This window comes from Strongylocentrotus purpuratus, unplaced genomic scaffold, assembly GCF_000002235.5.
Source record: "Strongylocentrotus purpuratus isolate Spur 01 unplaced genomic scaffold, Spur_5.0 spur5_scaffold_12, whole genome shotgun sequence".
Classification (NCBI taxonomy): Eukaryota; Metazoa; Echinodermata; class Echinoidea; order Camarodonta; family Strongylocentrotidae; genus Strongylocentrotus; species Strongylocentrotus purpuratus.
The window spans coordinates 1821784-1849749 of NW_022145597.1; the positions used below are offsets into that span (position 1 = coordinate 1821784).

The 27966-nt window shown below is 39.0% G+C and overlaps 8 protein-coding genes and 1 long non-coding RNA gene across 9 annotated transcripts; all 9 read right to left on the bottom strand.

The window, feature by feature from the left end:
* Window positions 1-631: 631 nt before the first annotated feature.
* On the bottom strand, window positions 632-10121 carry LOC105437611. The gene is made up of 2 exons (XR_970659.2): window positions 9611-10121; window positions 632-2513 (listed from the first exon to the last, which is right to left on the bottom strand). It is a non-coding gene; the product is annotated as an uncharacterized LOC105437611 (long non-coding RNA).
* On the bottom strand, window positions 3513-3955 carry LOC752666 (histone H2A, embryonic-like). The gene has a single exon (XM_001176802.4). The coding sequence runs from the start codon at window positions 3938-3940 to the stop codon at window positions 3566-3568; it is 375 nt and encodes a 124-aa protein (XP_001176802.2). The 5' UTR covers window positions 3941-3955; the 3' UTR covers window positions 3513-3565.
* Window positions 10122-10197: 76 nt separating the features above from the next.
* Window positions 10198-10677, bottom strand: LOC105437610 (histone H2B.2, embryonic-like). Its single transcript, XM_011664407.2, has one exon. It carries the CDS (start codon window positions 10564-10566, stop codon window positions 10213-10215), a length of 354 nt encoding a protein of 117 aa, XP_011662709.1. The 5' UTR covers window positions 10567-10677; the 3' UTR covers window positions 10198-10212.
* A 734-nt stretch (window positions 10678-11411) lies between these two features.
* LOC105437105 (histone H4) lies at window positions 11412-26795 on the bottom strand. The gene is made up of 2 exons (XM_030981578.1): window positions 26522-26795; window positions 11412-12159 (listed from the first exon to the last, which is right to left on the bottom strand). Exon 2 carries the CDS (start codon window positions 12085-12087, stop codon window positions 11776-11778), a length of 312 nt encoding a protein of 103 aa, XP_030837438.1. The 5' UTR covers window positions 12088-12159; window positions 26522-26795; the 3' UTR covers window positions 11412-11775.
* Window positions 17443-20377, bottom strand: LOC115922547. The gene has a single exon (XM_030981570.1). The coding sequence runs from the start codon at window positions 19755-19757 to the stop codon at window positions 18843-18845; it is 915 nt and encodes a 304-aa protein (XP_030837430.1). The 5' UTR covers window positions 19758-20377; the 3' UTR covers window positions 17443-18842.
* Window positions 20500-21572, bottom strand: LOC752088 (histone H1, early embryonic-like). The gene has a single exon (XM_011670124.2). The coding sequence runs from the start codon at window positions 21397-21399 to the stop codon at window positions 20782-20784; it is 618 nt and encodes a 205-aa protein (XP_011668426.2). The 5' UTR covers window positions 21400-21572; the 3' UTR covers window positions 20500-20781.
* On the bottom strand, window positions 22103-22702 carry LOC115922553 (histone H2A, embryonic). Its single transcript, XM_030981575.1, has one exon. It carries the CDS (start codon window positions 22527-22529, stop codon window positions 22155-22157), a length of 375 nt encoding a protein of 124 aa, XP_030837435.1. The 5' UTR covers window positions 22530-22702; the 3' UTR covers window positions 22103-22154.
* On the bottom strand, window positions 23277-26560 carry LOC115922811. Its single transcript, XM_030982514.1, has 3 exons — window positions 26141-26560; window positions 24604-24948; window positions 23277-23783 (listed from the first exon to the last, which is right to left on the bottom strand). Exons 1-3 carry the CDS (start codon window positions 26447-26449, stop codon window positions 23340-23342), a joined length of 1098 nt encoding a protein of 365 aa, XP_030838374.1. The 5' UTR covers window positions 26450-26560; the 3' UTR covers window positions 23277-23339.
* On the bottom strand, window positions 24272-25341 carry LOC115922554 (histone H2B.2, embryonic). Its single transcript, XM_030981576.1, has one exon. It carries the CDS (start codon window positions 24925-24927, stop codon window positions 24556-24558), a length of 372 nt encoding a protein of 123 aa, XP_030837436.1. The 5' UTR covers window positions 24928-25341; the 3' UTR covers window positions 24272-24555.
* Window positions 26796-27966: the final 1171 nt, after the last annotated feature.

Here is a 27966-nt window from a genome sequence, read left to right on the forward strand (position 1 = left end):
CATTGTTTATGATTTAATTACTATGTATTGTTTATATCTGGATTTATTTAAAACTGTAAAAGCATATAATGATATTTATATGTCTATGGAATTATTTTTACCTTGTAAATTCACTTGCATCAGCTTCCAGCTGTATTGTTGAATATTCGAATAAAACCTTATCAAATCAAATCAAATCAAGTATATAACGTGAAGGAAAGTTGATTTTGGATCATGGATGAGGGCCCATTAATACACGATAAGCTGGAAATTGACAGAGGATGCATAATTGAAATCTTACATCCTAAATACGGCTTTGTTCGGCCATTGATGGGAAGACAGGCTGCAACGCATTTTCTTCTGCGATCAATGTTTTGTTACATTTCTAAGAAAGACAATTTATGTACTTTACTCCTTGGCAGACATACGAAGGAATGGGGGAACATCAGCCCCCCCCCCCCCCCCGCTCACACATCTAATTTAATTATGAACTTCATAAAATACTAATAAATTAGAGGTTCATGAAATTCTCTGTAAATATCAATTTTGAGAAAAGCTCACATTATACGTCACAGTGTTGCAAATTCCTCGGGGTGATTGTTCTTAGGGGTAGTTGTCCTCGGGGATTAATTCTCCGGGGAGTTATTCTCTGGGGGGTAATTGTCCTCGGGGGTAGTTTTCCGGGGGTGATTTTCCAAAGATAATTATCCTGGTACGGACATATACATAGAACAAATCACAGACGAGATCGGAAATCAATTATGTATCAATTAATACAAATTTCAGATAAAAAGTGTATATTTTTGCTAACAGACTAACCGTACATCGTAACGAATGTCCAGGAGGAGAGACAAGAGAGGGAAAGAGAAAAGAGAGAAAGGAAGAAGGAGAGAGAGAGAGAGAGGGAGAGAGAGAGGGGGAAATGAAGAGAAGAGCAGTTAATTAGCAGTAAGATGATGCACATACCATTTCATTTAAAACATTGCTTTGTGACTATAGACATGTGCTTAGTACTGTTACATAACATATGACACACTGTTATGTACGCAAACAAGATAACTGTATGCTAATACATGTACATGTACATATAGATGGAAGATAATTGAAAGAAGAAAATTGATGTCACATAAAAGAGGAGAGAAGAGAGACAAGGGAGACAAGAAAGAAAGAAGAAAGAATGAAAAGCAGAGAAAAGAAAAGAGAGAAAATGGAAGAAACGTGAAGTTATCAATTACAATTCCTAAGTATTCAAATTACCTTAAAGGTACTATGTCCCTTTTGCAGCCAAGAACCTTGCAAGAATTATGAATATGTCAGACACTATGAGTGACTGGCTGGCTGTTTTCTTCCTTGGTAATAACATACATGACATGAGCTGCAAAGGGTATATATGAGCATTTGTCTGCATCAATAACCCACTTCTTGAAAGGCCACATTAAACTGATTGAATCGTTGCGCAGCACAAAACGTAGGACCTTTCGGTACAATGGTCGGAAAATCAGACTATTACTAACTGACCTGGTAGCACTTACGTCGATTCGATAAATAATAGTCGTTATTTTCCCACTTAAAGACATTATCAAGCCCCCTTCTTGCAGGGAAGTTCTAAATTAGCATTATCTTTCAAATGCCGTTGGAATTTAACCTTTTCATATTTCTGGCCCGCAAATGGGACATAGTACCTTTAAGTCATCGACCACCACAATAAACACTTTTCTGTTGTTGCTTTCTTCCTACTTCCTATCTCATCAGAATCGATCAGCGCCCGGTAACATTTTTTTAAACTACTGATGATTCAAAGAATCAAAGGCCATATTCTTTAAAAGAATTGCTCTTGTTTTTCTTATAACTATAATTTGTAAATGTTAATGTTACACATAATCATAGTGTCTTATAAAGGCATTTGGACAAGCGTTCTTTCTTGGATATGTGGGGGCTCTGAAAAGGGCCGCTTTGGTAGGATGGGAAAGTTGGCGTGCAAATCACTTGGACTTTGCAGCCTTCTTTGCTGCAGGCTTTTTTTTTTCTCTTTACCTCTTCAGAGGGACTTTGTTGTTCCATTTCAAAATACATATATATTATTTACAAAACAAGTAAAATTAAACATGAATTATATACAAGATCAACATAATATCTTAATATCATCATTTTAACATTTCTAATAGTTTCTTAACTTCCTCAATATCGAAGTATTTTATATTTTCTTTGTATTTCAAATAACATGCCGCAGGCTTCTTGGACTTGGCAGTCTTGGGTTTCTTTGCGTTTGCCTTCTTGGGCGTCTTCTTTGGTGTTGATTTCTTGGCTGCTGGCTTCTTGGGTGCCTTCTTTGGAGTCTTCTTCTTCTCTTTCTTCTCAGTCGTTTTCTTTACTGGATTCTTCGCTTTCTTGAAGCGTGGCTTGACCTTCTTTGTTGCGGCTGCCTTCTGCAGTTTCTCCTTCTTCGCTGCAGCCTTTTCCTTGGCTTTTTCACGCTGGGATTGCAGTTTATCCTCCTCCTTCTCCTTATTGGACTTGACCGCCTGCACATTCAGCTTGAAAGAAAAATAGAAAAATATAATTGTATTCTTAAATGGCTTTTCTAGCTATAAGAAGCCAGGCTAAAACCAGTATCATCTAAGATTCGGAAAAGAGTAACGTCAAATGTAAAAATATCACAGCGTTAGTATTATTTAAAAAGAACCATATTGAAATCATTATAATCCCCCCCCCCCCCCCCTCCTTGTTATTACATCCATATATGCTCTTATTCCCCCTTCTTCTTTTGGTCCTTGTTCTTTAACTTCTCTTCCCCCTTCTTCTTCTATGTAAAATGTACACCATCAATATCAGAATTTAATATGAATGCTAAGAAGATATCCCAAACAGATGTAATAAGTGGAAATTGATGACAATTCATTGTCTTTGTTAATTATATGGTATTTTAACTAGTAGTATATTTGAAACAATTGTGAAAGAAATATGATATGTTTTTAATTGTAAATTGTCATGCAATTCAGCCCAGGCTGCGAAATGATGATATTAATAAACTGAACTGAAATAACAAAAGCAATCCCGGATTGTCACCCCTCTTTCGGGGGGGGGGGAAATAGCATATTCGTTGTTTCCCATTAAATTACTGACTAAAAAGATAATATTTTGCTCTGTACATTGTTAAACGATGCCTTTAAAACTGTATTCATCTTAAGTTTATCGTATTAAACTGAGAGATATAGAGAGAAAGAGAGTCAAGTAGTTTCAGCGCTTGAATTGAAATTCAAAGTTCGTGGATGATTCCCGACACGGCACTAATGTCCTTTGATAAGGCATTAATTTCATTTGCCACACTCGACCCAGGTGAGGTAGAAGGGTACCTGGTCAGAACTAATTCCTTGAAATGCTAGAGCGCTGTAATGACAGCTAGGCTACAGCCGGGGTAATACTTAATGCGCCTCGAAAAAAAATTTCTTGATAGACGGCGCTATAGAAATGCCTACTATAATTAGTAGTATTAAGGGGATGCATAAATAAGAAAAAAAATCTTTCGTGAGTAATTGGTGGCCCTGATAAGGGCCGTTGAGGTTTCAAGATTTGCCGGGAGCAAACTCTAGCTTGATTTAGCGATTTTCTTGGGAAGCAGCACGGCTTGGATGTTGGGCAGAACACCACCTTGAGCGATCGTCACCCCACCCAAAAGCTTGTTGAGTTCTTCATCATTACGCACAGCGAGTTGAAGGTGGCGTGGGATGATCCTAGATTTCTTGTTGTCGTGGGCAGTGTTGCCTGCGAGTTCCAAGATTTCGGCAGTGAGGTACTCTAGGACGGCAGCCATGTAGACAGGAGCTCCACCGCCGACCCTCTTTGCATAGTTGCCCTTTCGGAGAAACCGATGAACACGTCCCACTGGTAACTGGAGCCATGCACGGGATGAGCGCGTCTTTGCCTTGGTGCGGGCATTTCCACTCTTTCCTCTGCCAGACATGATGTTTTTGATAAGTTGAGAGTGAATCGAAGCGAAGTTCAGAACGTAACTATGTACAATGGCTTGAACGCATGCTTTCGCTTTAAAACAGAATTGGATTTGGCTTTTGGTTAATTTAGACATAATTGCCTATTTATGGCTCTCGCGCTGCACTTGGATTTTGAAAGAATAAGAACAATATATATACATACATTATGTAAATCTTCACCCACACATACATATACGCCCCCCTATATTTTTGTATTTATTAATTATAACATAATTTTGTTTATTATATCCAAAAATTGTCTTCAATGTTGATTGCCCATTCCCCCTTCTTTGCAAACCTGATTTTAAAAGAAGTCCTAGAATTTTGATAGCACTCATGTGTTTTATCTGCTTACAGAAATGATGTAAACATGATATAATATAATCTATATTTATACGAAGTGAATATTTCAAGTTTTTTTGGAACATTCTTGTAAAACTTGTTTAGAGAGCTTGGCAAAGGAGATCCCGCTAGTATTAAGTAGTTCTCTTATGTGATAAGGTTTCTTTATCCCTTGGACCATAGGCCACCTAAATTGCTCATATCTTTTACATTCAAATATATAATGATAAATTGTTTCGAGTACATGACAACACGAACATTTTCCATCGTCGTGTTTCTTTAATTCATGTAGATACACATTTAATGGACATTTTCCTAATCTAAATTGGTGGAGGGTTGTCTCATCTTTTCTATTTTATGTTTTTAGGAAAATAAAAATTGTAGACTATATTTTGTATAACATATAGATATCTACCATTGGTGGAGATGTCCCATATGCGTTGCCAATCTTGTATACATTCGTATTTGTTGTCATGTTCATGTTCTTTTCTATTTTTAGGGATATCAAAATCAATACATTTTCTTTTGGTTGCTTTGTTGGCCAGTTGGTCGACAACATCATTCCCATGTAAGCCGATATGTGATGGTATTCATTCAAAATACACGTTTATTCTTTTTCTTTCTAGATGTTTAAGTAAATATAGTATTTCCAGAACAAGACTTTGATCATATTTATAACTACTAATAGCTCTTAGGGCCGATAAAGAGTCAGATAAAATAACTACATTTAGAGATATCAAATTGTCTAGCCATTCTAAGGCTAATATAATGGCTGATAACTCTGCCCTAGCTATACTTATTGGGGATATTTTAGCATGTTTTTTATGTTCAATTCTGGGATATAAAAAGCAGCCCCTGTGCTATCATTACTTTGCTTTGATCCGTCGGTATAAATTTGTAGGTGGTCTGCATATATAGTAGATATTACTTCTAAGGAACAGTCCTTTAGATCATGATGATTGTTACTTTTTTTGTTCATTTTAGTGTGAACTATGAAGGATACCCGTGGGGTTGGTAGGTGCCAAAATGGGTATTTTGATTGACAGCTATTCCATTTTTCAATTTGCATACTTGTGTTGGCTTTTATTCTGTTGATAAAAGGTCCTTCACCAGGTTTCCACTCGTATTGTTTGAATTGCCAACACGTTATTAAGATTTCTTTAGTTGGATGATTATCGTTACAAGAATTGAGATATATAAAATAGTTGTTTAACAATTTTTCCTCCTTAGACTCAGGGGCATTTCTCCGCATTCCACTAGCATAGTGTCTAGAGACGTTAGTTTTAAAGCTCCTGTTATAATTTTAAGAGCTTTGTATTGTATTGTGTCTACTTGTTTTTTTTAAGTGATACAAGCTGAGTCGTACAGTTCGCATCCGTAATCAAATATAGAGCGGATTAGACCTATGGTAATCATGTATAAAATTTCACTTTTATTTCCCCATGTTGTTCCGGAGATACAACGCAGCAGATTTAATCTTTTACTGCATCTTTCTGTGATATAGTTTATATGTTTTTTCCAGGTGAGTCTGTGGTCTAACCACACTCCAAGGAAACAATATTCATTAACCTGTTTTATTACTATATCTTGTATTTTTATTTCCGTTACACTGTTTATTCTATTCGTAAAAACAATTACAGCAGATTTTGTTGGGGAGGGATATAATCCCCATTTCGAGCACCATGTGGATAGTTGGTTGATTGCTCTTTGAATTCTCTTTTCTGCGTATTGTAAATGTGGGTGGGTGTACCAAACCGTTATGTCGTCGGCGAATAAAGATATTTTTACTAAGGGGTCTTTGAGGTCGATATCATTTAGCATAATATTGAAAAAATAGGGCTTATACTGCTACTTTGCGGTATGCCATTTTTTAATTATATAGGGGTCGGAGTATGTATCATCGATTCTAACGATGCATTGTCTATTTTCTAAAAAAGCGCGGGACCATTTTAATATGTTTCCCCTAAATCCAATCTTATATAGTTTAAAAATTAGACCATTTTTCCATAACAGGTCGTAGGCCTTTCCAAGGTCTAAGAATACCGTGGTGGTAAACTCTTTATTTATTAAACCTTTATGAATATCTGTTTCTAGTCTGAGGAGTTGATCCTTTGTATTTCTGTTTTTTCTAAAACCTGATTGGAAAGGGTTAAAAATGTTTTCCTTCTCAAAATACCATGTTATTCTTTTTTAAATAATTTTTTCCATTATTTTACATATTATAGACGTTAACGATATGGGCCGATATGAAGCGTGATCTGTTGGTTCTTTGCCTTTTTGGGGGATTGGGACCTGTATAGTAATGTACCATTGGTCAGGGAAAGTTCCCCGTTCCCATATAGTGTTATAAAGATGAAGAAGAAAATTGTTTGCAATCTCTGGTAGATTTTGTATAATTATTTTTTTAATTCCGTCCTTGCCCGGGGCAGTATCTTTCATATCATTTATGGCAGCTATTAATTCCTGTCTGGTGAAACTTTCGTTTATTAAGTTGATGTAAAAATTTGGGACATCATCTTTCGTGATTTCTTTATCGATCACTTCTTTCTCATATAACTGTCTTTTATCCTTTTCGTGATCATTTAATCTATTATCTATAGACTGAAAATGCTTTGCTATAAGATTTGCTTTATCTAATGGGCTAGTTATACTTGAGGTTTTATTTTCAGGGTCTATTACGTTTGAAAATTTGTTTAAATTTTGGCAAGATTGGTTGATGTTTTTTACCTGTTTCCAGACTTTTCCTATTGCCGATGTCCTATTTAGGGTATTGCAGTATTTGAGCATATATTTACTTTTTGTGTTTCTAATAATTTTTTGAGCAAGGGCTTTTTTCTTTTTGAAATCTATTAAATCATGTAGGGTAAGATTTCTGTTAAGTCTGTTTTTTGCTCTATTTCTTTCTTTTGTAGCTCGATCACATTCTTCCGACCACCACGGTATTGGGTTAAAATGTGTTTTTTCTTATGTGATTTGGACATGGTTTTGTCTGCCGCGTTTCTAATGCTGCCTGTTAATATATTATATTGTTCCTGAATAGTGCTATTGTTTACATTAATTGGATGAATATCAGATGATATATATTTCTTATATATATCCCAGTTTACATTTTTGGAAGACCACGTTGTATCTGAGTTGTGACATTTTGTGTTATTTGTTTGATTTGTATTGATATAAATATTTATTTGTATTACATAATGGTCACTGCCGAATAAAACAGGTAAAACTTGCCACTCTATTTTGGATGCTAAAGTTATTGATGCAAGGGATAAATCTAGATTCGAATGATTTCCTGTATGTGGATCAATTCTAGTTGGTGTTTCATCATTTAAAAGTACTAAGCTGTTATGATCTATGAATTTTATAATTTCTTTACCAATATAATCATTTTTTGAACTGCCCCATATATAACTATGGCTATTGAAATCCCCTACTATTATCATATTTTGTTGGCAATTTTCTAGTAACTTGTTTAAATTTACTAGATTGATTTTTTTGCACGGATTGTAATAATTAATCAGGGTGAAAATCTGATTATTTATAACTATATCTATTTTTTGGTATTCTTCGTCAATGGGTGTTCCAAAATTTATAAAAGTAAAACTGTTGTGGATATAAATAGCGAGTCCCCCTCTTTTTTTTTTGAAACCCCTGTTATTTATGACATGTGTGTAATTTGGTATATTAAATACGTTGTAATCGTGAAAAAAGGTTTCCTGTACGCATATAATATCGGGCTTCATGGTAAATTGGTTCTTTATAAAAAATGAGTTGTAAAAATCTGGTCCGTGGGCATTCATGGACTGTGCGTTCCATTGAACTATACTAAGAGGATTTGGGGATCTACTATTGTCTACTTCTTGATTGTTGTTAGTTGAAGCGTTGATGGAGACTCTCTGCCTCTATATTGTGGATGTTGAGGCATTGTTTGGCTGCATCAACTACTAGACGTATTCGATTTGAGTGAGAGGTCTCTTTGTCAAGGTTATTTATAATGAATACAATGAAAGAAAGAAGGTCGGTAGGGTTCAATTGAAATTGCTGGGTTTCGGTTTTGTCGGGCTGGGGTTGTAGTGCTTTTTTTGTCGGTATAGGAATTTTAGATTGAGTGGGAGCTGGCTTAAAGTTGGGTTGGGGGAAATTGGTCTGGGGGTCGTTTGTCGTTGGTGCTTGTTCGGGCTGTTCTACGGTAGTGGTATTGTATTTGGGATGACTAGTTATTTGGGTAGAGGTTTCTTTGTTTGTCTGGTCTTGTGCGGGGATCGGCTGACTTTTGAATTCTTTAGTGGCCTGGGCGTATGTAAGTTGCTTCTTTATTTTTATGGTTTGGATACTCTGAGCTGTTTTGTAAAACGTGCATCCTTTGTAGGCTGCCGAGTGATTTTCGTTGCATCTAAAGCATTTAGGGTCTTCTTTTCTTGTGCATTGTTCGAATGTATGGTTGCCTCCGCATCTTACACATCGTATTTCTTTTTTTACAGTATTTTTGAACATGACCAAATAGCTGGCATTTATGGCAGCGTACCACTGGCGGGTTATATGAGTCTACTGTATAAGATTCATATAGAAAGTTGACCTTGGTTGGTCTGCTGTCGGTATTGAATGTGAGCAAAATTGAGGGGGTGGGGGTAAAAATGCCATTAGTTCTTTTGACATAGATTACGTTTTGGTCTTCAAGAAGGTGATGCAGATCTTCTTCTGGTATGGTGACGTCTACATTATGAATTACTCCCTTGCTTGTTTTTGTTTTTGTCTGGTATGGAGTGCATGTTACTGGTAGTTTTACTAATTCAGTTGTTTGGAATGCATTGGTCATTTGGTCTTTGTTAGAACATTTAATTAAAATGGTTCCATTTACTTTCTTGATTTTCTTGATTTCTCCGATTACTTTATTTACTTCTTCGACTATTTTGACCGGGCTGAGTTGACAAATATTTTTTCCCTCTTCTGTCGCTTTGACAGTGACTATGTAATCGGTTTCTTTTTTATTCTGGTTATGAGTTACGTTTAGGCTACTAGCTGTTCTTCGCCTTTTTTTATATTTTCTATCAACTTTATTCAAATCAGCTCTAGTGTCTATGTCTTCTCCACCCCCCTCCTGAAAGAAACCCTGACCCTCATCTATTGCCGCCTGGACATAGGCCTCTTCCCCGGAAGAATAGGGGTCATCCATTGTATTCAGTAAAGCCAGTACGACTAGCTATGCTTAATCTACGTATAATAGGTACATATGCTAACACGCACGCATTCACACACACACACAGTAAACGGAAAATGTACAATATTATATGAACGCTTACCTTAACTTCTTTAAATCCAAAATAACACAATCAAATGGAAATTTAAAATAACTATCCAATCATTGATGTAACTAGCGAAAAATCCAAGCACATTCGGAAAAGATTTACCGAAAATAATCATGAAAAAGTGGCCAAAAACGCAGCGACAAAAAGCAGCGACCTCTCTCCTTGAAAGCTCTCCTTGCAATCAACCAGATTGCAGCGAGTATTGTTACACCATTGCGGACTTGGGTGACGAGATTCGGCATCATTCGGTATGCGGGACTGGAGTGCGGAGACTCCCCATTCGAGTGCGCCCCCTCGTGACGAGTATTCGCTAGCATTATTACATGCATTTATGTAGAGAGGCCTGTGTTGAATGCTCGAGTTGAAATAAGAGGGGGTGACGAATCTTATCCAACAGTCTTATACATGGATGGCGAAACTTAATTAACTGAAAAATCGGTCATCACCAACATTACTCAATATACATCAATAGGATTGCATTCCTCACCCAAGCCCGCCCGCGTGCCTCTTTCTCGTACTGTATTATATATAGTTTGTTTGTAGGCTGATTGAGCAAATGTCATCGTCCATAATTCATGTCATTCTTATTTCCCTTTTTAATTTCTTTTTATCCATTTTCTTTGCTTCAACCCCATCCCCCTTTGTTTTTCTTCATTGAGGCGGACGGCGGTCTGAATCTCGCGACTGCTGATGGTTGACTTTTTGTTGTACTGAGCGAGGCGGGAAGATTCGCCGGCAATTCGCTCGAAGATGTCGTTGACGAAGCTGTTCATGATGACCATGGCCCGACTGGAGATGCCGGTATCTGGATGAACCTGCTTGAGGACTTTGTAGATGTAGATTCCATAACTCTCCTTCCTTTTCCTGTTCCTCTTCTTGCCACCGCTGGGCCGAGGGGCCTTGACTGCCTTCTTGGAGCCTTTCTTAGCAACTTGAGCTGTTGGAGCCATGATGAATTGAGGTTTTCTGGTCTGTAAAGATGCAGCGAAACGTGTATGTCAAGCAATTATTCTTTGGATACTGTGAATGGCCAGCGAGAACCTTTCCTTTTTATACACGGGGCCGGATCCGTATGCTGAGGTCCGTATGCAAATGAGCCTCGGTCTCGATCCTTTCATTGGTCTTAGGCGTCGCAGAATTAGTGCCTGTTCCATCCCCTGCCTAGAGATGGCGACATAGTGATCATACGGGCATATGTTCTAATATAGGATCTATTTGCATTGTTCAATTCAATCCCCAAAGAATAAGAAATGTGAAAAAGTTGAAGAAGACGATGATTTTGATGGGAATATGGACCATGTCGAGACTTTTTATCCAAGACATACTTGCACAGGTTATGATTCACTCCTACTTTTGACATTATCTCGGAGATATATAATTATATAATAGTAGTAGTAGTAGTAGTAGTAGTAGTAGCTCTATATGTAAAGAGCGAATTTACTTTTCATTTCTTCTCACACAATATAAACAATGACAGACAATAATAATAAACGTAATGATGTAACAGAAATGAGCAATGAAATATCTTTGACATTGTAATTCAAAATTATTTGGTTACAGCAAATGAAATATATATAATATATCTAAAGCGCTGTATTAAGCGCTATACGATTGCATAGTAGGTATTATCATTATGAAAACAACATGCATCTTTTATTTTGTATTTATCCATTTCACATCTTTTATCACAGAGTAGACTGTTTAATAACTAGCATTTACTTTTGTAAATAAATCATAATTCTCTTTTGATACAATGTTCAATTTCAGTTGAAAACAAACATAAGGACCCTCATACTACAAATGCCAATGTCTATACACTATTTCTAACTAAATTTCTTACTGCTTTCTGTTTCATAATCTGCCTTTCTTTTGGAATAGACACACCCTTCTTGCCCAACCTAAATTTCATTCACTGCTTTCTGTTTCATGATTTGCCTTTCATCTGTCTGTACCACTCACTATATCTCCTCTTCTGGGAGGTATTTACAGTCATTATTCGTTTTTGCCTTATATTAACGGCTTATTTCTTCTTCTTTCTTCTTTCTTTACTTTCTTGACGGTATTAACATAACATACAACAGTATTCTTTCTTGATTATTTGGTGGCTCTGAAAAGAGCCGTTTGTTATTCTAGCCAGGAGAGAGAGAGGTCTGCTACACTTAGCCGCCGAAGCCGTACAATGTACGACCCTGCCTCTTTAGTGCATACACCACGTCCATGGCTGTGACAGTCTTTCGCTTGGCGTGCTCGCAGTAGGTGACTGCATCACGGATGACATTCTCCAGGAAGACCTTCAGTACACCGCGTGTCTCTTCGTAGATGAGACCAGAGATCCTCTTGACACCTCCCCTTCTAGCAAGTCGATGGATTGCAGGCTTGGTAATGCCTTGGATGTTGTCTCGTAGAACCTTGCGATGACGTTTGGCACCACCCTTTCCGAGTCCCTTTCCTCCTTTTCCTCGACCTGACATGATGATGATTGATAGTTGAGAGCGAGTTCTGTGTGATCCTGTAGACTGGATATTACGCTAAGCGAATGATGCCTCAATTTTTTTTTTTTTTTTTTTGATTGGGTTTTAAGGCAATTCAGTCAAAATTGACTATTTATGCCTCTCGCGCTGTGCTTGGATTTTGAAAAAAATACTTATTCATATACCTATTTATATAAAGATATACTCATATAAAGACACACATACAGATAAGTGTTTACCTATTTAACTAAATATACATACACTTTTGTACTGTCTAGTTTGTTTCATTAATTAATTTCATTATAAAACAGTTTTTTTTTTTTTTTTTTTTTTCCTTTCTTGTATTGACTTGTTTATTTTTAAATACTACTAATATGTATTTGATACACAAAAAGTTTTTCTTGAATTCCAATCGTCTATTTCCCTCTACTCGTAAACTATCTTTTAATAGAAATCTAAAAAAAGTGGCGTAAACATGGAGGAAATTAATATGAAGGCACTCATGCGTTCTATGGGCACACAGGAAAGGATATGAACATGATATAATGTGATATTCTCTATACTGTTAAGGTCTGGTTTTGTAATGCTTTATTTTACATCATTGTAAATCTCTTTTAGAGAGCTCGGTAACGGCGAGCCTGCCAGTCCGGGTCACTCCCTCGCCAAGATCCAAGACACTGGACGCCGCTTAATCTTGCGGGAAGCCGCGAAGAGGAAATCCGCCGCACCCTGTGTAGACGTTAAGTCTCACACTCGGAGAACGACGGGGGCTCCCTCAACCGTTGACCGGCGGGGTTGCTAATGCCAGGTTCCATGACACATGCTACGCCGACGATTGCTCCGCCGACATTTACTCCGCAAAACGCGACAATTGCTCCGCGACATTTGCTCCGCGACATTTGCTCCGACGTCAAATGCTCCGCCGACAGGTGCTCCGCCGACAGTTGCTCCGCCGACAGTTGCTCCGCCGACAATTGCTCCGCCGACAGATGCTCCGCCGACAATTGCTCCGCCGACAATTGCTCCGCCGACAATCGCTCCGCCGTCAATTGCTCCGCAAAACGCGACAATTGCTCCGCCGACATTTGCTCCGCCGACATTTGCTCCGCCTGAAGCGACACTTGCTCCGCCGACATTTGCTCCGCCGACATTTGCTCCGCCGACAATTGTCGCTTCAGGCGGAGCAAATGTCGGCGGAGCAAATGTCGGCGGAGCAATTGTCGCGTTTTGCGGAGCAATTGACGGCGGAGCAATTGTCGGCGGAGCAATTGTCGGCGGAACAATTGTCGGCGGAGCATCTGTCGGCGGAGCAATTGTCGGCGGAGCAACTGTCGGCGGAGCAACTGTCGGCGGAGCAACTGTCGGCGGAGCATTTGACGTCGGAGCAAATGTCGCGGAGCAAATGTCGCGGAGCAATTGTCGCGTTTTGCGGAGTAAATGTCGGCGGAGCAATCGTCGGCGGAGCATGTGTCGGGTTACCTAATGCCAACCACCCCCGGCCCCAGCTACCAGGCCGCCGTGCTTGTCATCTAACACAAGTGAGTCAATGAATTTTAGTGAGGGTAGAACATATTTGTGGTAATAGCATTCTGTGTGTACATCAGTTTGTTGTGATAACGTAATTAGAGGAATGTAATCATGCTAAATGCCTCCACTGTGTGCTCTTACATGATTTTGTGCTCTATTTCTTACTTCATTCGTGTATTTACCTCTAGTTTACTAGGGGAAACAAACATATGGAGATTAAAGTTAATCTTATAATTGGATTTCTTAATTCTTCCATTACAATATCCGAAACAAAGTTATAATAATGAATTTTATGTTTATAAAAAGGAATCTCATATGCTAAACAGTATTGAAACATATCATATTTTACTTTCTATTTACCGTATAATATGAATATAAATGTTTTCCAGAGATTCTCTACGTGTTTAGTTTCTAAAATTCATAAGGATTCACATCCTTTTATACAAATGTAAATATATCCATTTCATTTATATTAAACCACATTTTATAACATCACTTCCTATGTCTATTAGAGTTGGGTTTGTTCCCAATATTGGGTGGTAACTTATAATTGATTTGAAAATATCTGAAAAAATATTAAAGTTGATAATATTTTGCGTGGGGAAATGTACTTTTCCCCTATTTGATTAAATTGAAACATAGATTCGGCTAGGTGGCACATCGCGATCCACCAGCCCCCTAACCACGCACCATCTTACCTGCTGCCAAGGTACATTTTGACAGCTTTTCGGGGGAGGGGGACACTCCCCCTAGGTCACTCCAGTGCGGACCTGTGGTGCCCGGGCCCCCTAACTTACTAATATGGTTCCCACAAAGGGAGAATTCCGAATATAAGTAAAACAAAAGGAAAATAAAACAATTTGTCCATATATAAGAGTTTCAACATTTAGAAGATGTTCCTTGTAATGGTATTTTGGGCGGAGTAACAGTTTTGACAGATATCAATTATTTAAGTTGTTACCTTTTTTTTTCGTTTCTAGACTGTGATGTTAATAATAATAATAATAATAATAATAAAAAGAAAACGTGTTTGAAATTTGGGATATATATAGGTATTCTTTCGAATTCTTAATGTGCAATTAGAACTACGTAAATCTTTCTGATTTTCTGACAAATGTCAGTAAAGCCTGTATATTATTTTCGCTATTAAGTAGTTCTCTGATATGATAGGGTTTCTTTATCCCTTGGACCATAGGCCTTCTTAATTGCTCATATCTCTTACATTCAAATATATAATGATGAATAGTTTCGAGTACATTACAATACGAACATTTTCCATCGTCACGTTTCTTTAATTCATGTAGATACACATTTAACGGACATTTTCCTAATCTAAATTGGTGGAGGGTTGTCTCATCTTTTCTATTTAGGTTTTTAGGAAAATAAAAATTGTTGACTTTATTTTGTATAACATATAGATATCTACCATTGGTGGAGATGTCCCATATGCGTTGCCAATCTTGTATACATTCGTATTTGTTGTCATGTTCATGTTCTTTTTCTATTTTTAGGGATATCAAAATCAATACATTTTCTTTTGGTTGCTTTGTTGGCCAGTTGGTCGGCTACATCATTCCCGTGTAATCCGATATGTGATGGTATCCATTCAAAATACACGTTTATTCTTTTTCTTTCTAGATTTTTTAGTAAATATAGTATTTCCAGAACAAGACTTTGTTCATATTTATAACTACTAATAGCTCTTAGGGCCGATAAAGAGTCGGATAAAATAACTACATTTAGAGAAATCAAATTGTCTAGCCATTCTAAGGCTGATATAATGGCTGATAACTCTGCCCTTTCTATACTTATTGGGGATATTTTAGCATATTTTTTTATGTTCAATTCTGGGATATAAAAAGCAGCACCTGTGCTATCATTACTTTGCTTTGATCCGTCGGTATAGATTTGTAGGTGGTCTGCATATAAGGTAGATATTACTTCTAAGGAACAGTCCTTTAGATCATGATGATCGTTACTTTTTTTGTTCATTTTAGTGTGAACTATAAAGGATACTCGTGGGGATGGGAGGTGCCAAAATGGGTATTTTGATTGACAGCTATTCCATTTTTCAATTTTCATACTTGTGTTGGCTTTTATTCTTTTAATAAAAGGTCCTTCTCCCGGTTTCCACTGACATTGTTCGAATTTCCAACACGTTATTAAAATTTCTTTAGTTGGATGATTATCGTTACAAAAATTGAGATATATAAAATAGTTGTTTAACAACTTTTTCCTCCTCAAACTCAGGGGCATTTCTCCGCATTCCACTAGCATAGCGTCTAAAGACGTTAGTTTTAAAGCTCCTGTTATAATTTTAAGAGCTTTGTATTGTATTGTGTCTACTTGTTTTTTTAAAGTGATACAAGCTGAGTCGTACAGTTCGCATCCGTAATCAAATATCGAACGGATTAGACCTTTATATACCATGTATAAAATTTCGCTATTATTTCCCCATGTTGTTCCAGAGATACAACGTAGGAGATTTAATCTTTTACTGCATCTTTCTGTGATATAGTTTATATGTTTTTTCCAGGTGAGTCTGTGGTCTAACCACACTCCAAGGAAACAATATTCATTAAGTTGTTTTATTACTATATCTTGTATTTTTATTTCCGTTACACTGTTTATTCTATTCGTAAAAACAATTACAGCAGATTTTGTCGGGGAGGGATATAATCCCCATTTCGAGCACCATGTGGATAGCTGGTTGATTGCTCTTTGAATTCTCTTTTCTGCGTATTGTAAATGTGGGTGGGTGTACCAAACCGTTATATCGTCGGCGAATAAAGATATTTTTACTAAGGGGTCTTTGAGGTCAATATCATTTAGCATTATATTAAAAAAAATAGGGCTTATACTGCTACCTTGTGGTATGCCGTTTTTAATAATATAAGGGTCAGAATATGTATCATCGATTCTGACGATGCATTGTCTATTCTCTAAAAAAGCTCGGGTCCATTTTAAAATGTTACCCCTAAATCCAATCTTATATAGTTTATATATTAGACCTTTTTTCCATAAAAGGTCATATGCCTTTTCCAGGTCCAGGAAAACTGTGGTTGTGTACTCTTTATTTATAAGACCTTTATGAATGTCTGTTTCTAATCTAATAAGTTGGTCTTTCGTACTTCTATTTTTTCTAAAACCTGATTGGAAAGGGTTAAAAATGTTTTCCTTCTCAAAATACCATGTTATTCTTTTTTTAATCATTTTTTCCATTATTTTGCATATTATAGACGTTAACGATATGGGCCGATATGAAGCGGGATCTGTTGGTTCTTTGCCTTTTTTGGGGATTGGGACCTGTATGGTAGTGTACCATTGGTCAGGGAAAGTTCCCCGTTCCCATATAGTGTTATAAAGATGAAGAAGAAAATTGCTTGCAATCTCTGGTAAATTTTGTATCATTATTTTTTTAATTCCGTCCTTGCCCGGGGCAGTATCTTTCATATCATTTATGGCAGCTATTAATTCCTGTCTGGTAAAACTTTCATTTATTAAGTTGATGTAAAAATTTGGGACATCATCTTTCGTGATTTCTTTATCGATCACTTCTTTCTCATATAACTGTCTTTTATCCTTTTCGTGATCATTTAATCTCTTATCTATAGACTGAAAATGCTTTGCTATAAGATTTGCTTTATCTAATGGGCTAGTTATACTTGAGGTTTTATTTTCAGGGTCTATTAAGTTTGAAAATTTGTTTAAATTTTGGCCAGATTGGTTGATGTTTTTTACCTGTTTCCAGACTTTTCCTATTGCCGATGTCCTATTTAGTGTATTGCAGTATTTGAGCATATATTTACTTTTTGTGTTTCTAATAATTTTTTGAGCAAGGGCTTTTTTCTTTTTGAAATCTATTAAATCATGTAGGGTAAGATTTCTGTTAAGTCTGTTTTTTGCTCTATTTCTTTCTTTTGTGGCTCGATCACATTCTTCCGACCACCACGGTATTGGGTTAAAATGTGTTTTTTTCTTATGTGATTTGGACATGGTTTTGTCTGCCGCGTTTCTAATACTGCCTGTTAATATATTATATTGTTCCTGAATAGTGCTATTGTTTACATTAATTGGATGAATATCAGATGATATATATTTCTTATACATATCCCAGTTTACATTTTTGGAAGACCACGTTGTATCTGAGTTGTGACATTTTGTGTTATTTGTTTGATTTGTATTGATATAAATATTTATTTGTATTACATAATGGTCACTGCCGAATAAAACAGGTAAAACTTGCCACTCTATTTTGGATGCTAAAGTTGTTGATGCAAGGGATAAATCTAGATTCGAATGATTTCCTGTATGTGGATCAATTCTAGTTGGTGTTCCATCATTTAAAAGTACTAAGTTGTTATGATCTATGAATTTTATAATTTCTTTCCCATTATATCATTTTTGGAACTGCCCCATATATAACTATGGCTATTGAAATCGCCTACTATTATCATATTTTGTTGGCAATTTTCTAGTAACTTGTTTAAATTTACTAGATTGATTTTTTTGCATGGATTGTAGTAATTAATCAGGGTGAAAATCTGATTATTTATAACTATATCTATTTTTTGGTATTCTTCATCGATGGGTGTTCCAAAATTTATAAAAGTAAAACTGTTATGGATATAGATAGCGAGTCCCCCTCTTTTTTCGAAACCCCTGTTATTTATGACATGTGTGTAATTTGGTATATTAAATACGTTGTAATCGTGAAAAAAGGTTTCCTGTACGCATATAATATCTGGCTTCATGGTAAATTGGTTCTTTATAAAAAATGAGTTGTAAAAGTCTGGTCCGTGGGCATTCATGGACTGTGCGTTCCATTGAACTATACTAAGAGGTTTTGGGGATCTACTATTGTCTACTTCTTGATTGTTGTTAATTGAAGCGTTGATGGAGACTCTCTGCCCCTATATCGTGAATGTTGAGGCAGTGCTTGGCTGCGTCAACTACAAGGCGTATTCTGTTTGAGTGGGAAGTCTCTTTGTCTAAGTTATTTATTATAAATACAATGAAGGACAGAAAGTCAGTAGGGTTCAATTGGAATTGCTGATTTTCTGTTTTGTCGGGCTGGGGTTGTTGCGCTTTCTTTGCAGGTATTGGAATTTTAGATTGAGTAGGAGTTGGCTTAAAGATGGGTTGGGGGAAATTGGTCTGGGGGTTGTTAGCCTTTAGTACTTGTTGGGGTTGATCTAAGGTATTGGCATTGTGTGTGGGCTGGCTATTTATTTGGGTGACGGGTTGTTTGTTTGTCTGGGTTGTATGGGGATCGGTTGTCTTTTGAACTCTTGCGTGGCCTGGGCATATGTTAGTTGCTTCTTTATTTTTATGGTTTGTATACTCTGTGCTGTTTTATAAAACGTGCATCCTTTGTAGGCTGCCGAGTGATTTTGATTGCATCTGAAACATTTAGGTTCTTCTTTTTTTTGGCATTGTTCAAAAGCATGTTTTTCTCCACATCTTACGCATCGTATTTCTTTTTTGCAGTATTTTTGTACATGACCAAATAACTGGCATTTATGGCAGCGTACCACTGGTGGATTATACGTGTCTACAGTGTAGGACTCATAAAGAAAGTTTACCTTCGTGGGTTTGCTTTCGTTATTAAAAGATAGCAAAACTGAAGGGGTGGGGGCTAGGGTTCCGTTTGTCCTTTTACGGAATCTTTTCACATAGCATACTTGTTGGTCTTTGAGAAGGTGAAACAGGTCTTCTTCGGGTATAGTGATGTCTACATTGTGAATGACACCCTTGCATGTTTTGGATTTTGTTTGGTATGTAACACAAGTTACATGGAGTTTCACCAATTCAGTGATTTTTAGCGCCTTTGTCATTTGTTCTTTGTTCGTGCATGTAATTATAATGGTAGCATTTACTTTCTTTATTTTCTTGATTTCTCCTATTGTTTTATTTATTTCCTCGACTATTTTTACTGGGTTAAGTGAACAGATATTTTTTCCCTCTTCCGTCGCTTTTACAGTTACCATGTAGTTGGTTTCTTCTTTAGTTGGGTTTTGTGTCACTGTTGGGCTACTACTAGCAGCTCTTCGCCTTTTTTTTGAGCTTCTGTCGATTTTTCTCCAATCGTCTCGATGATCTAAGGATTCCCCTCCCCATCCCGAAAAAACCCCGACCCTCATTGATTATTGTGCGGTCGTAAGCTTCCTCCCCGGAAGAATAGGGGTCGTCCATTCCGTCCATTAAAGCCCGTACGGCTTGCTACGCTTAAACTGCGTGAAGTATGATCATACACCCATACACACACGCAAACACACACAGAAAACGAAAAATGTATAATTATATATAAATGCCTACCTTATCTCCTTAAAAGATACAAAATAACACTATCCAGAATGAAAAAAAGCAATTACTATGACTTATAACTATAAATCCAAGCACATTTGGTAGATAATTTCCAGAAAAAGTGTACCAAAACGCAGCGACAAAAAGTAGCGACCTTTCTCCTTGAAAGCTAGAACCAGATTGCACCGAGTATTGTTACACCATTGCGGACTTGGGTGACGAGATTCGGCATCGTTCGGTATGCGGGACTGGAGTGCGGAGACTCCCCATTCGAGTGCGCCCCCTTGTGGCGAGTATTCGCTAGCATTAGTACATGCATTTATGTAGAGAGGCCTGTGTTGAATGCTCGAGTTGAAAAAAGAGGGGGTGACGAATCTTATCCAACAGTATACATGGATGACGAAACTTAATTAACTGAAAAATCGGTCATCACCAACATTACTCAATATACATTACTCAATATATATGCATTCCTCACCCAAGCCCGCCCGCGTGCCTCTTTCTCTCTCATCCTTCATCTTTTTTTTCCGTATATGATTCATATGTTCATCTTTTTTTATATTCACAAGTACTGTATTATATATAGTTTGTTTGTATTTTAAAAGGGCTGAAACGAGAACCAGTGCTAATTGGGCAAATATCACCGTCCATAATTCATGTCATTCTTATTTCCCTTTTTAATTTCTTTTTATCCATTTTCTTTGTTTCATCCCCCATCCCCCTTTTTTTCTTCTTCATTTTCTTCTTCATTACACATATTCATAGTATCTCATGAGTGCATTTGGACAAGTGTTTCTTTCTTGGGTATGTGGTGGCTCTGAAAAGAGCCGTTTTGGTAGGATGGGAAAGTTGGCGTGCAAATCACTTGGACTTTGCAGCCTTCTTTGCCGCAGGCTTCTTGGGCTTGGCAGTCTTGGGTTTCTTTGCGGCTGCCTTCTTGGGCGTCTTCTTTGGTGTTGATTTCTTGGCTGCTGGCTTCTTGGGTGCCTTCTTCGGAGTCTTCTTCTTCTCTTTCTTCTCAGTCGTTTTCTTTACTGGCTTCTTCGCTTTCTTGGGGGCTGCCTTGACTTTCTTTGCGGCGGCTGCCTTCTGCAGTTTCTCCTTCTTCGCTGCAGCCTTTTCCTTGGCCTTCTCACGCTGTGCTAGCAGTTTTGCCTTCTCCTTCTCCTTCTTGGCCTTCTCCGACGCCTGTGCCTTGGCCGCCTGCACATTCACCTTGAAAGAACCCGAAGCTCCTTTCCCCTTCGTCTGCACTAGTTTGCCTTTCTCCACGCCAGACTTTAGGGCCCGCTTGATGAATAGCAGCTGTCGGTCCATCTGCACATCGAAATTGGTAGCGATATACTTCTTTATTGCTTGCAGCGAGGAGCCATTGCGGTCCTTCAACTCGGTGATTGCTGTAGCAACCATCTCGGCAGCCGGTGGGTGGGCGGCCGGCTTCTTAGTAGTCACCTTCTTAGAGCTATTCTTCTCAGCCATCTTGATATACGGTGCGTCGGGAGGTTAACAAAACGAATAACCATCGGCTCGGCAACGCCGTCAATATAAGGCATTGTTGCGTACGTGGGAGGAGACAGTCCCGGGTCGTCCGCCCCCATGACTGCATGCCAGTTTGTGTTTGTTTAAAGAAACTTTTCTCCCTTCTTTTCCATCCATACATGCTCTTATTCCAACACCCCCTTCTCCTTCTTCTCTTTCTCCGTCTTCTTCTTCTTCTTCATCCTCTCCTACCACGTATAATGTACTCAATCATTATATGAATTTGAAGAAAAAATGAAATCAAATGGCGATAACACCATCAACCCCTGATCGTCACCCCTCTTGAAACACAGTCACATTCATGGGAAATTTCATATTCATAGTTTCCCATTAAAATGCCGACTAAAAAGATAATATTTTGCCCTGCATGGTCACCCTAATATCCGTACTAGTAACTGTAAATATATTTTTGATTAACCACCTTTCTATTTCTTTTACTGCTCATACACTTTTTTTGTTCATAACATCTAAGGATGCGTATCTTTATTTAATATATATCAATCATTATATACAACAACTGTTAAGGCTTAGTTCATCCCAAGTGTAGCGTTTTAAACTAGAGAGAGAGAGAGAGAGAGAGAGAGAGAGAGAGAGAGAGAGGGGGGAAGGGAATTCATAAATGAAACAATTCTTTCGTGAGTAATTGGTGGCCCTGATAAGGGCCGTTGAGGTTTCAAGATTGCCGGGAGCAAACTCTAGCTTGATTTAGCGGTTTTCTTGGGGAGCAGCACGGCTTGGATGTTGGGCAGAACACCACCTTGAGCGATCGTCACCCCACCCAAAAGCTTGTTGAGTTCTTCATCATTACGCACAGCGAGTTGAAGGTGGCGTGGGATGATCCTAGATTTCTTGTTGTCGCGGGCAGCGTTGCCTGCGAGTTCCAAGATTTCGGCAGTGAGGTACTCTAGGACGGCAGCCATGTAGACAGGAGCTCCACCGCCGACCCTCTTTGCATAGTTGCCCTTTCGGAGAAACCGATGAACACGTCCCACTGGAAACTGGAGCCCTGCACGGGATGAGCGCGTCTTTGCCTTGGTGCGGGCCTTTCCACTCTTTCCTCTGCCAGACATGATGTTGTTGATGAGTTTAGAATAAATCGGAAGCGAAGTTCAGAACGTAACAATGTTCGATGACTTGAATGGATGCCCAGCAGCGTTTTGGTGGCTATTTATACCTGGTGTTAGGATCGCAGTGACCGTCGGGGGGCATTGTGACTATTGTCCAATCAGCGGGTAGCTGACCGGATCTCCTTAAACTTGTTTCGCATCATTACTGAATGGTGCCATCTCGCGGCGACTTATCCGTTTTCTCCACAATCAGATTGTATAGGGTTTCTTGAATTAAAAAGAAACACAGATCAATTCAAATGGATGGGACGACAACGCCTAAAAACATGTGATAAAACTGTAGCCCATTCCAAGTACACTGCCCCTATTTCCAATAGTGTCAGGTTCTATGTTGTATTTCAGAGATCAATCAATCAATCAATCGCCTAAAAACTCTCTTTCTTGGAATATATGTTTCATCATAATTCACCCTAGCTTTGATTTATTATGTGGCATACGTAGTATTAAACGTTCATAGATTTCATGGATTTATATTTGAATATTCCTTGCACATTTTAATACCTAACTCTTATTGTGTTCTCCATTTTTATCATATCGTGTATCTAAATTATGTTCTACATTTTCATCATATCGTTCATCTCAATTACGATCTACAAATGTTTGTTTTGTTTTTTTTTCTTCTTCTTATAATAGCGTCGATTGTCATGCATCGTGTTCATTTTAGAAATCAATGATTCTTTCTTGGGGTTGTGGTGGCTCTGAAAAGAGCCGTTTGTGTATGCGGTGCATGGGCTACATGCTGTACCGATGGTTCTAGGCGCGTTCTCCGCGGATTCGACGGGCGAGCTGGATGTCTTTGGGCATGATGGTAACCCTCTTGGCGTGGATGGCACACAGGTTGGTGTCCTCAAAGAGGCCAACTAGGTATGCCTCGCTGGCTTCTTGAAGGGCCATCACAGCGGAACTCTGGAAACGTAGCTCTGTCTTGAAGTCCTGTGCAATCTCACGCACTAGACGCTGGAATGGCAGTTTTCGGATGAGAAGCTCAGTGCTCTTCTGGTAGCGGCGAATCTCTCTCAGGGCGACTGTGCCAGGCCTGTATCGATGAGGCTTCTTGACTCCTCCAGTGGCGGGGGCACTCTTTCTGGCAGCTTTGGTTGCCAGCTGCTTGCGGGGAGCCTTCCCTCCTGTAGATTTGCGAGCGGTCTGCTTGGTGCGTGCCATAGTTGCTTGAGAGACAGTAGGTAATTCAGTACTTCAAATACGAGTGACGGGATGAATGAGAACCACTGGCAATTTTCAGCTATTTATATGTGCTGCGAAGGATCCTGGTGCCGTCGCCCTACGTTTGTAAAGCTCTCTTGATTGGTCAACCGGGTTGCTCTTTTGTTTAGCGCGTGACGGGAAGGGGGCTTGGCGATGCCGTATGTGCAAAGTCAATAAAATGTGTCGAAAGGTGGCGCTACCACCGTTTGCAACATGGGTTACATGGCAAGCCGGGAATTCGGCTCACGCACTCATGTGGTGCCAAATAATTACGAAAATATGCATTCTAACAAATGATGATTAAGGTGTTTGACCGAGAGTCTGCTCGGCTGATCTTGAGAGGGCGGATGAGAGGGAGGCAGGCAGGAAGTTGGGTGGTGATGAATCATGAGAAAAGACTTAACCTGCATCTCGTCAACCTTTCAAGGAAGGAAAGGATGCATGGACGTATATCATTTAGGACATGTTGCCATCTCGAATTGTATTTCTTTTTTATTTAATTAATCAACTATTTTCGTCTTCCTTCCGACCATCATGACTACACTTTATGCTCTAGTCTAGATTTATAGAGTGAGATTTATATAGGGCTAATATTATTACATACTATTGTGTAATCTTGATTATATCTTATATTCGTTATACACATTATTTATTTAATAAACAACTACGCTACATTACTACGGATATCATTCTTTCTTGATTATTTGTGTGGCCCTGAAAAGGGCCGTTGTATTATGTCCAATTAGAGCAGGATATGACCTGTCTACTTGGAGGTAGTGTATTTCGTCACTGCCTTGGTACCCTCGCTCACAGCGTGCTTTGCCAGCTCTCCGGGGAGAATGAGGCGGACGGCGGTCTGAATCTCGCGACTGCTGATGGTTGACTTTTTGTTGTACTGAGCGAGGCGGGAAGATTCGCCGGCAATTCGCTCGAAGATGTCGTTGACGAAGCTGTTCATGATGACCATGGCCCGACTGGAGATGCCGGTATCTGGATGAACCTGCTTGAGGACTTTGTAGATGTAGATTCCATAACTCTCCTTCCTTTTCCTGTTCCTCTTCTTGCCACCGCTGGGCCGAGGTGCCTTGACTGCCTTCTTGGAGCCTTTCTTAGCAACTTGAGCTGTTGGAGCCATGATGAATTGAGGTTTTCTGGTCTGTAAAGATGCAGCGAAACGAGTATGTCAAGCAAATATTCTTTGGATACTGTGAATGGCCAGCGAGAACCTTTCCTTTTTATACACGGGGCCGGATCCGTATGCTGCGGTCCGTATGCAAATGAGCCTCGGTCTCGATCCTTTCATTGGTCTTAGGCGTCGCAGAATTAGTGCCTGTTCCATCCCCTGCCTAGAGATGGCGACATAGTGATCATACGGGCATATGTTCTAATATAGGAATCTATCTGCATTGTTCAATTCAATCCCCAAAGAATGAGAAATGTGAAAAAGTTGAAGAAGACGATGATTTTGATGGGAATATGGAACATGTCGAGACTTTTTATCCAAGACATACTTGCACAGGTTATGATTCACTCCTACTTTTGACATTATCTCGGAGATATATACTTATATAGTAGTAGTAGCTCTCTCTATATGTAAAGAGCGAATTCATTTTTCATTTCTTCTCACACAATATAAACAATGATAGACAATAATAATAAACGTAATGATATAACAGAAATGAGCAATGAAATATCTTTGACATTGTATTTCAAAATTATTTGGTTACAGCAAATGAAAAAGGGAACCTATATAATATATCTAAAGCGCTGTATTAAGCGCTATACAATTACATAGTAGCTATTATCATTATGAAAACAACATGCATCTTTTATTTTGTATTTATCCATTTCGCATCTTTTATCACAGAGTAGGCTGTTTAATAACTAGCATTTACTTTTGTTTAAATAAATCATAATTCTCTTTTGATACAATCAATGTTCAATTTCAGTTGAAAACATACATAAGGACCCTCATACTACAAATGCCAATGTCTATACACTATTTCTAACTAAATTTCTTACTGCTTTCTGTTTCATAATCTGCCTTTCTTTTGGAATAGACACACCCTTCTTGCCCAACCTAAATTTCATTCACTGCTTTCTGTTTCATGATTTGCCTTTCATCTGTCTATACCAATCCCTATATCGCCTCTTCTGGGAGGTATTTACAGTCATTATTCGTTGTTGCCTTATATTAACGGCTTATTTCTTCTTCTTCTTCTTCTTTCTTTACTTTCTTTACGGTATTAACATAACATACAACAGTATTCTTTCTTGATTATTTGGTGGCTCTGAAAAGAGCCGTTTGTTATTCTAGCCAGGAGAGAGAGAGAGGTCTGCTACACTTAGCCGCCGAAGCCGTACAATGTACGACCCTGCCTCTTTAGTGCATACACCACGTCCATGGCTGTGACAGTCTTTCGCTTGGCGTGCTCGCAGTAGGTGACTGCATCACGGATGACATTCTCCAGGAAGACCTTCAGTACACCGCGTGTCTCTTCGTAGATGAGACCAGAGATCCTCTTGACACCTCCCCTTCTGGCAAGTCGACGGATTGCAGGCTTGGTGATGCCTTGGATGTTATCTCGTAGAACCTTGCGATGACGTTTGGCACCACCCTTTCCGAGTCCCTTTCCTCCTTTTCCTCGACCTGACATGATGATGATTGATAGTTGAGAGCGAGTTCTGTGTGATCCTGTAGACTGGATATTACGCTAAGCGAATGATGCCTCAACCGGATTGCACCGAGTATTGTTACACCATTGCGGACTTGGGTGACGAGATTCGGCATCGTTCGGTATGCGGGACTGGAGTGCGGAGACTCCCCATTCGAGTGCGCCCCCTTGTGGCGAGTATTCGCTAGCATTAGTACATGCATTTATGTAGAGAGGCCTGTGTTGAATGCTCGAGTTGAAAAAAGAGGGGGTGACGAATCTTATCCAACAGTATACATGGATGACGAAACTTAATTAACTGAAAAATCGGTCATCACCAACATTACTCAATATACATTACTCAATTATATATGCATTCCTCACCCAAGCCCGCCCGCGTGCCTCTTTCTCTCTCATCCTTCATCTTTTGTTTCCGTATATGATTCATATGTTCATCTTTTTTTATATTCACAAGTACTGTATTATATATAGTTTGTTTGTATTTTAAAAGGGCTGAAACGAGAACCAGTGCTAATTGGGCAAATATCACCGTCCATAATTCATGTCATTCTTATTTCCCTTTTTAATTTCTTTTTATCCATTTTCTTTGTTTCATCCCCATCCCCCTTTTTTTCTTCTTCATTTTCTTCTTCATTACACATATTCATAGTATCTCATGAGTGCATTTGGACAAGTGTTTCTTTCTTGGGTATGTGGTGGCTCTGAAAAGAGCCGTTTTGGTAGGATGGGAAAGTTGGCGTGCAAATCACTTGGACTTTGCAGCCTTCTTTGCCGCAGGCTTCTTGGGCTTGGCAGTCTTGGGTTTCTTTGCGGCTGCCTTCTTGGGCGTCTTCTTTGGTGTTGATTTCTTGGCTGCTGGCTTCTTGGGTGCCTTCTTCGGAGTCTTCTTCTTCTCTTTCTTCTCAGTCGTTTTCTTTACTGGCTTCTTCGCTTTCTTGGGGGCTGCCTTGACTTTCTTTGCGGCGGCTGCCTTCTGCAGTTTCTCCTTCTTCGCTGCAGCCTTTTCCTTGGCCTTCTCACGCTGTGCTAGCAGTTTTGCCTTCTCCTTCTCCTTCTTGGCCTTCTCCGACGCCTGTGCCTTGGCCGCCTGCACATTCACCTTGAAAGAACCCGAAGCTCCTTTCCCCTTCGTCTGCACTAGTTTGCCTTTCTCCACGCCAGACTTTAGGGCCCGCTTGATGAATAGCAGCTGTCGGTCCATCTGCACATCGAAATTGGTAGCGATATACTTCTTTATTGCTTGCAGCGAGGAGCCATTGCGGTCCTTCAACTCGGTGATTGCTGTAGCAACCATCTCGGCAGCCGGTGGGTGGGCGGCCGGCTTCTTAGTAGTCACCTTCTTAGAGCTATTCTTCTCAGCCATCTTGATATACGGTGCGTCGGGAGGTTAACAAAACGAATAACCATCGGCTCGGCAACGCCGTCAATATAAGGCATTGTTGCGTACGTGGGAGGAGACAGTCCCGGGTCGTCCGCCCCCATGACTGCATGCCAGTTTG

Excerpts from the sequence above, each read along its gene's own strand:
- LOC752666 (XM_001176802.4), bottom strand. The coding sequence starts at position 3,940 with ATGTCTGGCAGAGGAAAGAGTGGAAATGCCCGCACCAAGGCAAAGACG.
- LOC105437610 (XM_011664407.2), bottom strand. The coding sequence starts at position 10,566 with ATGGCTCCAACAGCTCAAGTTGCTAAGAAAGGCTCCAAGAAGGCAGTC.
- LOC105437105 (XM_030981578.1), bottom strand. The coding sequence starts at position 12,087 with ATGTCAGGTCGAGGAAAAGGAGGAAAGGGACTCGGAAAGGGTGGTGCC.
- LOC115922547 (XM_030981570.1), bottom strand. The coding sequence starts at position 19,757 with ATGAGGGTCGGGGTTTTTTCGGGATGGGGAGGGGAATCCTTAGATCAT.
- LOC752088 (XM_011670124.2), bottom strand. The coding sequence starts at position 21,399 with ATGGCTGAGAAGAATAGCTCTAAGAAGGTGACTACTAAGAAGCCGGCC.
- LOC115922553 (XM_030981575.1), bottom strand. The coding sequence starts at position 22,529 with ATGTCTGGCAGAGGAAAGAGTGGAAAGGCCCGCACCAAGGCAAAGACG.
- LOC115922554 (XM_030981576.1), bottom strand. The coding sequence starts at position 24,927 with ATGGCTCCAACAGCTCAAGTTGCTAAGAAAGGCTCCAAGAAGGCAGTC.
- LOC115922811 (XM_030982514.1), bottom strand. The coding sequence starts at position 26,449 with ATGTCAGGTCGAGGAAAAGGAGGAAAGGGACTCGGAAAGGGTGGTGCC. Across the intron at positions 24,949-26,140 it reads CATTGTACGGCTTCGGCGGC|ACCAGAAAACCTCAATTCAT; the intron begins TAAGTGTAGCAG and ends GCATCTTTACAG. Across the intron at positions 23,784-24,603 it reads GAGAGCTGGCAAAGCACGCT|AGTACTGAATTACCTACTGT; the intron begins GTGAGCGAGGGT and ends ACTCGTATTTGA.